The 10,215-nt window shown below is 49.1% G+C and overlaps 1 protein-coding gene across 1 annotated transcript in view; it reads right to left on the bottom strand.

Annotated features, from left to right (window-relative positions):
- PITPNC1 (phosphatidylinositol transfer protein cytoplasmic 1) overlaps positions 1–10,215 on the bottom strand; it is a 91,804-nt gene continuing 81,589 nt past the window's right edge. Inside the window, exon 9 of the mRNA XM_077254697.1 lies at positions 1–4,822. Coding sequence (XP_077110812.1) covers positions 4,527–4,822 — 296 coding nt within the window. The 3' untranslated portion in view covers positions 1–4,526. The remainder of the gene's footprint in view (positions 4,823–10,215) is intronic.

Here is a 10,215-nt window from a genome sequence, read left to right as displayed (position 1 = left end):
TTGTAAAGATTTTTTGGAAGTTTATTTACAAGACGACATAAGGAGAAAGGAAAAAGAAGACAATAAATAAGGTGAGAAGATGGCAGTCGTGCGGATTATCATGCGCTGGTTTCACAGTCGGTGGTGGCGGGCGATGGGACGAGCCCCCTCACTATTAGTACAGACAGTGGACGCCCGGACACATTTCTAATAATGAAATGTTTCCTTCGCACAGAATAGTGAAGGGGGAGGGAGAAGAGATACACATCCCTGATTAAAAAGGGAAAGATCAACCTTTTTTTTTTTTAACCTTTTGTCGGTTTTTGGCGCCGTTTTACAGTAAAAAAAAACAAACCTACAAATAAAAAGTAAATTAGATTTTGTGTTCAGTCGGGTCCCGGAGAGAAAATTGTTCACAGAAAAAATCATGTAAAAAATCATGAACGAGGCACAAACAACAGTCGCTGCTGGAACCAATCGGGGCCCAAATCTAACAGTAACACGAAAGTTTCCAAAAATCAAAGTTTTTGTACATTTTTTTTATTTTTTAATATATTGGTCCTGAAAAATGTCACAGTCCGACGGAAGAAAATCATCCCAGGAGAAGGGAGCCATAGAACAGGAAAAAATAAGTGACCCCCTATACCAGAAAACGGAAGAGCCGGATCAGCGGCGCCGGGGATGAAGGGCTTTTCTCACTCCCTGAGCTTGTAGATTGGTACGAGCCAAGAACATGGCGACTGTGGCCTCCTCCTATATACGGAGAGATCTACCTGAGGGTCCCGGGACCTAGATTCAGACACTTGCCCACATTACACTGAAAGGTAATTATTGTCGGCCAATCGGATTGTACAATCGGTTGAGACTTGCGAAGGATAGCCAATCCTAACCCTAAACTGAGATTAATGTTGTTCATTGACCCCCTGTCCGGCCCGGATTTTGCTAATCGAATGATCACCAGATGGGGAAAATGGCGGGGCGAAGCCTTGGCTAAATCTGTAACCTCCAGCTCATGGCTAACTTCTTTACTGCAACCTTACTGGCATTGGGCAGCCATTTACCAATGTCATCAGAGTAGACATTAGAAAGGTGTTCAGAAGCCTTTAGGTGGAGGTCGAAGACCCTCTAGGGTGGAGGCTGAAGACCCCCTTGGTTGGAGGATGGACACCCCCTTGAGTGGAGGATGGAGACCCAATTGGGTGGAGGCCGGAGACACCCTTGGCTGGAGGATGGAGACCCCCTTGAGTGGAGGATGGAGACCCATTTGAGTGGAGGCTGGAGACCCAATTGGGTGGAGGATGGAGACCCCCTTGAGTGGAGGATGGAGACCCCCCTTGAGTGGTGTATGGAGACCCAATTGCGTGGAGTACGGAGACCCAATTGGGTGGAGGATGGAGATCCCCTGGGGTGGAGGTTTGAGACCCCCTTGAGTGGAGGCTGGAGACCCCCTTGGTTGAAGGATGGAGACCCCTTTGAGTGGAGGCTGGAGACCCCCTTGGTTGGAGGATGGAGACCCTTTGAGTGGAGGCTGGAGACCCAATTGGGTGGAGGATGGAGACCCAATTGGGTGGAGGATGGAGACCCCCTTGAGTGGAGGATGGAGACCCAATTGGGAGGAGGCCGGAGACCCCCTTGGGTGGAGTATGGAGACCCAATTGGGTGGAGGATTGAGACCCAATTGGGTGGAGGCTGGAGAGCCCCTTGGGTGGAGGATTGAGACCCCCTTGGGTGGAGGTTTGAGACCCCCTTGGGTCCAGGCTGAAGACCCCCTTTAGGTCAATCCTGGAGGTCACTAACCTCCAGCACGAGACCCATGGCCAGAAGAAGGTGCATCCGTAATAAAGTGACCTCATGCCTTCCTGGACGGAAAACTATCAGGAGATCTCTCTCCATGTTTTTTTTTTTTTTTTTCATTTAATTTTTTTTTCCAAAAACATTTAAAAAAATTCTGTACAACATTCCAAAAATCTCCTGTTCTCCCAGTCCATAGGACGTATCCCAAAGATGGAGGCTACCTGACAACGTCAAATCATTATCTGGAGAGACATCTTCCGAAATATGTCCCAGGGCAGCTGTGGATACAACGTATCCCTAACCGTTAACGGCGCCGGTATTATCTGAAAGCTTTAGGAATTTGTGGGGCCGATTAGCCGTGGCGGATCAGTTCTTCTGATTGTGTCGCCGATTCTTCCACTGTATGAGATCATTTTTCTTTCCTTTACAAAAACTATTCTGGAGCCAAATCTGTTCCGTCTGGGTCACAAAATGAACAACCTAATTAGCGGACGGCGATATAGTCGGCCGCCATAATAACGAGTGTAAATACGATGCAAAAACACAAGAAATACGCAAATAATGATATTAGAAAAACATTGAAAACAGAGAAATATATAAAAAAATGGCCAAATGCCAGAAAGTATAAGCGCCCCTACTAGACGTCTAATTATAATATGTGCCGCCCTCTTGTTCTAAGACACAAAATACGAGAAAAAAGCAGAACTAAGATGTGAAGAAATAAAAAGACCCCGATCGTCTGATCTAAAGTGAGAGACTTGTGATGGCTATGTACACATGGCTCCTTATTGACATCTGTGGTTTCCTTGCTGTCCTGAGCCCAGCAAGGTGTCTTCATGCTACATCTGTATGGAGGATGCGCGTACCCGTTAATCTAGAATACAATTATAATGTCTAACATGCAACCAAGCAGAAAGGCACTCCCCTGAGGAAATAAAGCCCCACCCCCAAGGAGTGAAAGACACACCCAAGAGGAAGTGAAAGCCTCTCACCTGATGGGTCAAAGCTCTGACTACAGGAATGAAAGCCCCACCCCCAGGAGAATAAAAACACACCCATGAGTGAAAGCCTCCCACGTGAGAAACGGAAGCCCCACCCCAAGGAGTTAAAGGCACCACCCCCAGGGGAATAAAACACACCCATGAGGAGTGAAAGCCTCCCACGTGGGAACTGAAAGCCCCACCCCCAAGGAGTTAAAGGCACCACCCCCAGGGGAATAAAACACACCCATGAGGAGTGAAAGCCCCACCCTGAAGTAGTGAAAGACACCTCACGAGGAAGTGAAAGCCTCTCACCTGAAGTGTCAAAGCTCTGACCAAAAGAGTGAATGCCCCACCCCCAGGCAGTAAAAGACACCCCATGAGGAAGTGAATGCTTCGCACATGAGGAGTCAAAGCTCTGACCCAAAGGAATGAAAGTCCCACCCTCCAAAGAGAAGAAAACCACACCCATGAGGAGTGAAACCTCTCACCTGAGTGAAAGCCTGACCCTCAAAGAGTAAAGGATATGGAAAGCCTCTCACCTGAGCAGTGAAAGCCCTACACCAAAGGACTAAAATACACCCCCATGAGAAGTGAACATCTTACACCTGAATAGTCAAAGCTTTTACCCAAAAGAGTTAAAGCCCCACCCTCCACGGAGAAGAAAACCACACCCATGAGGAGTGAAAGCCCCACCCTCAAGGAGTAAAGGACACGGAAAGCCTCTCTCACCTGAGGAGTGAAAGCCCCACGCCCAAGGAGTAAAAGACACCCACATGAGAAGTGAAAGCCCCACGCCCAAGGAGTGAAAAACACTCCATGATGAAGTGAATGCTTTGCACATGAGGAGTCAACGCTCCGACACAAAAGAGAGAAAGCCCCCACCCACAAGAAAACCACACCCATGAGGAGTGAAACCTCTCACCTGAAGAGTGAAAGCCCCACCCCCAAGGAGTAAAATACACCACCATGAGAAGTGAAAACCTTACATCCAAGTAGTCAAAGCTTTGACCCATAAAAAGTTAAAGCCCCACCCCCAAGGAGTGAAAGCTACACCCTCGAGGAGCGCCATTTAACTGTTCTATTTCCAGGAATAAGAAGATAAAGACTTCCAGCAATCAAAGTGGTAGCGAAATATTACTAACTAATCGTCTCTGAACTAAACTACAGCTTCCTCTATGCTCGGCAGAAGTAGCACCGGCAAACAACATGGCTCATAAATTGCAACCTCTGAGCGACAGGAGACAACCATACCGACCCGCATTCTATGGATGCTGATGGCCAATGGGGGAACCACTTTTCCATCCCCCATGTTTAGTAATGGGCCCCTACATCTGTCACTGGGGCTCCTGGACGAGGTATCACAGCCTCCCTGCAAGCTCAGTCTGCTCCTGTCATAACCGTTAGTAAAGATTGATACATGCAGATGGTCTCTCCGTAATGCGTACGCAGCTCCGCACTGAGAAGCAGATTCGGGGCTGAGCGAAACGCGTCAGCCAGTTTATACTCCCTGTCTATCGAGGGGTTAAAGCTTTCAGTCTGGAGTTCCCATAAGAAAAACAAAAAAAAAAGTTCTTTGTTCTAGAAGAATACAATATGCGAATGGTCAGACCGACGAAGTCACAGCCTGAATGTCGAAGAACAAGCAACGGGATAAATGAAGGGTGGAGCAGCGGGAAGGAGCGCCCCGGCCAGAGGAGGACATGGCTGTGGCTTCCTCGCTCCTCCTTTTAGGATTTCTACGCCTCCTTTTTGGAAGGGGATTCGGACCAGTTACTCGGGAAGAGCGGACTTGTTACTCTTAAACATGCTTTGTGCGCTAAGGGCGGGGTCCGGCAGCGTTAACGTTTCCGGGGCGGATTTCTTCCGGGGTCGGTCTTTGGGAACAGTCAGAAATTCTGGAGCCTCGGTGGTCAGAGGGGTGGAAGGTGCACTGGAGGGTCCGCTACGGGAACAGGAAGGCAGCGCAATGTCAGTGATGGATATGGCTGGCGGGAAGATCCCAATTTTCCTGTTGGTGGCTTCCTGAATCGTCCGCTCGTACTCCCGCACTTCATCCATCGTCATGTCTGCAAAAAACAAGGAAAAAAGATTCAGGGCAAAGCGACAGCTGTGACATCATCTGATGACATCGCTCCTCCTGGCTGTGTGATGTCATCAGCACTGACCACTTATATCACCACGTCGCCCATGACGGGCGCCCACTGTATTCTCCGGCAAGGTTTTACCCAAGAAGCATCACCAGGGGCGGGATGATGTCTGACCTCATGTCATTATATGAGTGATGTCATCACCAGGGGCGGGCTGATGTCTGACCTCATGTCGTTATATGAGTGATGTCATCACCAGGGGCGGGCTGATGTCTGACCTCATGTCGTTATATGAGAGATGTCATCACCAGGGGCGTGATGATGTCGGACCTCATGTCATTATATGAGTGATGTCATCACCAGGGGCGGGCTGATGTCTGACCTCATGTCATTATATGAGTGATGTCATCACCAGGGGCGGGATGATGTCTGACCTCATGTCATTATATGAGTGATGTCATCACCAGGGGCGGGCTGATGTCTGACCTCATGTCATTATATGAGTGATGTCATCACCAGGGGCGGGCTGATGTCTGATCACATGTCGTTATATGAGTGATGTCATCACCAGGGGCGGGCTGATGTCTGACCTCATGTCGTTATATGAGAGATGTCATCACCAGGGGCGTGATGATGTCTGACCTCATGTCATTATATGAGTGATGTCATCACCAGGGGCGGACTGATGTCTGACCTCATGTCGTTATATGAGTGATGTCATCACCAGGGGCGGGCTGATGTCTGACCTCATGTCATTATATGAGAGATGTCATCACCAGGGGCGGGCTGATGTCTGACCTCATGTCGTTATATGAGTGATGTCATCACCAGGGGCGGGCTGATGTCTGACCTCATGTCATTATATGAGTGATGTCATCACCAGGGGCGGACTGATGTCTGACCTCATGTCGTTATATGAGTGATGTCATCACCAGGGGCGGGCTGATGTCTGACCTCATGTCGTTATATGAGAGATGTCATCACCAGGGGCGGGCTGATGTCTGACCTCATGTCATTATATGAGTGATGTCATCACCAGGGGGCGGGCTGATGTCTGACCTCATGTCGTTATATGAGAGATGTCATCACCAGGGGCGTGATGATGTCTGACCTCATGTCATTATATGAGTGATGTCATCACCAGGGGCGGACTGATGTCTGACCTCATGTCGTTATATGAGTGATGTCATCACCAGGGGCGGGCTGATGTCTGACCTCATGTCGTTATATGAGAGATGTCATCACCAGGGGGCGGGATGATGTCTGACCTCATGTCATTATATGAGTGATGTCATCACCAGGGGCGGGATGATGTCTGACCTCATGTCATTATATGAGTGATGTCATCACCAGGGGCGGGCTGATGTCTGACCTCATGTCATTATATGAGTGATGTCATCACCAGGGGCGGGCTGATGTCTGATCACATGTCGTTATATGAGTGATGTCATCACCAGGGGCGGGCTGATGTCTGACCTCATGTCGTTATATGAGAGATGTCATCACCAGGGGCGTGATGATGTCTGACCTCATGTCATTATATGAGTGATGTCATCACCAGGGGCGGACTGATGTCTGACCTCATGTCGTTATATGAGTGATGTCATCACCAGGGGCGGGCTGATGTCTGACCTCATGTCGTTATATGAGAGATGTCATCACCAGGGGCGGGCTGATGTCTGACCTCATGTCGTTATATGAGAGATGTCATCACCAGGGGGCGGGATGATGTCTGACCTCATGTCATTATATGAGTGATGTCATCACCAGGGGCGGGATGATGTCTGACCTCATGTCATTATATGAGTGATGTCATCACCAGGGGCGGGCTGATGTCTGACCTCATGTCATTATATGAGTGATGTCATCACCAGGGGCGGGCTGATGTCTGATCACATGTCGTTATATGAGTGATGTCATCACCAGGGGCGGGCTGATGTCTGACCTCATGTCGTTATATGAGAGATGTCATCACCAGGGGCGTGATGATGTCTGACCTCATGTCATTATATGAGTGATGTCATCACCAGGGGCGGACTGATGTCTGACCTCATGTCGTTATATGAGTGATGTCATCACCAGGGGCGGGCTGATGTCTGACCTCATGTCATTATATGAGAGATGTCATCACCAGGGGCGGGCTGATGTCTGACCTCATGTCATTATATGAGTGATGTCATCACCAGGGGCGGGCTGATGTCTGACCTCATGTCGTTATATGAGTGATGTCATCACCAGGGGGCGGGCTGATGTCTGACCTCATGTCATTATATGAGTGATGTCATCACCAGGGGCGGGCTGATGTCTGACCTCATGTCGTTATATGAGTGATGTCATCACCAGGGGGCGGGATGATGTCTGACCTCATGTCATTATATGAGTGATGTCATCACCAGGGGCGGGCTGATGTCTGACCTCATGTCATTATATGAGTGATGTCATCACCAGGGGCGGGATGATGTCTGACCTCATGTCATTATATGAGTGATGTCATCACCAGGGGCGGGCTGATGTCTGACCTCATGTCATTATATGAGTGATGTCATCACCAGGGGCGGGCTGATGTCTGATCACATGTCGTTATATGAGTGATGTCATCACCAGGGGCGGGCTGATGTCTGACCTCATGTCGTTATATGAGAGATGTCATCACCAGGGGCGTGATGATGTCTGACCTCATGTCATTATATGAGTGATGTCATCACCAGGGGCGGACTGATGTCTGACCTCATGTCGTTATATGAGTGATGTCATCACCAGGGGCGGGCTGATGTCTGACCTCATGTCGTTATATGAGAGATGTCATCACCAGGGGCGGGCTGATGTCTGACATCATGTCATTATATGAGAGATGTCATCACCAGGGGCGGGCTGATGTCTGACCTCATGTCATTATATGAGTGATGTCATCACCAGGGGGCGGGATGATGTCTGACCTCATGTCATTATATGAGTGATGTCATCACCAGGGCCGGGCTGATGTCTGACCTCATGTCATTATATGAGTGATGTCATCACCAGGGGCGGGCTGATGTCTGACCTCATGTCGTTATATGAGAGATGTCATCACCAGGGGGCGGGCTGATGTCTGACCTCATGTCATTATATGAGTGATGTCATCACCATGGGCAGGATGATGTCTGACCTCATGTCATTATATGAGTGATGTCATCACCAGGGGCGGGCTGATGTCTGACCTCATGTCATTATATGAGTGATGTCATCACCAGGGGCAGGATGATGTCTGACCTCATGTCATTATATGAGTGATGTCATCACCAGGGGCGGGATGATGTCTGACCTCATGTCATTATATGAGTGATGTCATCACCAGGGGCGGGCTGATGTCTGACCTCATGTCATTATATGAGAGATGTCATCACCAGAGGCGGGCTGATGTCTGACCTCATGTCATTATATGAGTGATGTCATCACCAGGGGGCGGGCTGATGTCTGACCTCATGTCGTTATATGAGAGATGTCATCACCAGGGGCGGGCTGATGTCTGATCACATGTCATTATATGAGTGATGTCATCACCAGGGGCGGGCTGATGTCTGACCTCATGTCATTATATGAGTGATGTCATCACCAGGGGCGGGCTGATGTCTGACCTCATGTCGTTATATGAGTGATGTCATCACCAGGGGGCGGGCTGATGTCTGACCTCATGTCATTATATGAGTGATGTCATCACCAGGGGGCGGGCTGATGTCTGACCTCATGTCGTTATATGAGTGATGTCATCACCAGGGGCGGGATGATGTCTGACCTCATGTCATTATATGAGAGATGTCATCACCAGGGGGCGGGATGATGTCTGACCTCATGTCATTATATGAGTGATGTCATCACCAGGGGCGGGATGATGTCTGACCTCATGTCATTATATGAGTGATGTCATCACCAGGGGGCGGGCTGATGTCTGACCTCATGTCATTATATGAGTGATGTCATCACCAGGGGCAGGCTGATGTCTGATCACATGTCATTATATGAGAGATGTCATCACCAGGGGCAGGATGATGTCTGACCTCATGTCATTATATGAGTGATGTCATCACCAGGGGCGGGCTGATGTCTGACCTCATGTCATTATATGAGTGATGTCATCACCAGGGGCGGGCTGATGTCTGACCTCATGTCATTATATGAGTGATGTCATCACCAGGGGCGGGCTGATGTCTGACCCCATGTCATTATATGAGTGATGTCATCACCAGGGGGCGGGCTGATGTCTGACCTCATGTCATTATATGAGTGATGTCATCACCAGGGGCGGGCTGATGTCTGACCTCATGTCATTATATGAGTGATGTCATCACCAGGGGCGGGCTGATGTCTGACCTCATGTCATTATATGAGTGATGTCATCACCAGGGGCAGGATGATATCTGATCACATGTCATTATATGAGTGATGTCATCACCAGGGGCGGGATGATGTCTGACCTCATGTCATTATATGAGAGATGTCATCACCAGGGGCGGGCTGATGTCTGACCTCATGTCATTATATGAGTGATGTCATCACCAGGGGCAGGATGATGTCTGACCTCATGTCATTATGAGTGATGTCATCACCAGGGGCGGGCTGATGTCTGACCTCATGTCATTATATGAGTGATGTCATCACCAGGGGCAGGATGATGTCTGACCTCATGTCATTATATGAGTGATGTCATCACCAGGGGCGGGATGATGTCTGACCTCATGTCATTATATGAGTGATGTCATCACCAGGGGCGGGCTGATGTCTGACCTCATGTCATTATATGAGAGATGTCATCACCAGGGGCGGGCTGATGTCTGACCTCATGTCGTTATATGAGTGATGTCATCACCAGGGGGCGGGCTGATGTCTGACCTCATGTCATTATATGAGTGATGTCATCACCAGGGGGCGGGCTGATGTCTGACCTCATGTCATTATATGAGTGATGTCATCACCAGGGGCGGGATGATGTCTGACCTCATGTCGTTATATGAGTGATGTCATCACCAGGGGCGGGATGATGTCTGACCTCATGTCATTATATGAGAGATGTCATCACCAGGGCCGGCTGATGTCTGACCTCATGTCATTATATGAGTGATGTCATCACCAGGGGCGGGCTGATGTCTGACCTCATGTTGTTATATGAGAGATGTCATCACCAGGGGCAGGCTGATGTCTGACCTCATGTCATTATATGAGTGATGTCATCACCAGGGGCGGGCTGATGTCTGACCTCATGTCATTATATGAGTGATGTCATCACCAGGGGCGGGCTGATGTCTGATCACATGTCATTATATGAGTGATGTCATCACCAGGGGCAGGCTGATGTCTGACCTCATGTCATTATATGAGTGATGTCATCACCAGGGGGC

This window comes from Ranitomeya variabilis, chromosome 4, assembly GCF_051348905.1.
Source record: "Ranitomeya variabilis isolate aRanVar5 chromosome 4, aRanVar5.hap1, whole genome shotgun sequence".
Taxonomy (NCBI): Eukaryota; Metazoa; Chordata; class Amphibia; order Anura; family Dendrobatidae; genus Ranitomeya; species Ranitomeya variabilis.
The sequence above is the reverse complement of the archived record's forward strand: the minus strand, read 5'-3'. Positions and strand labels throughout refer to the sequence as shown.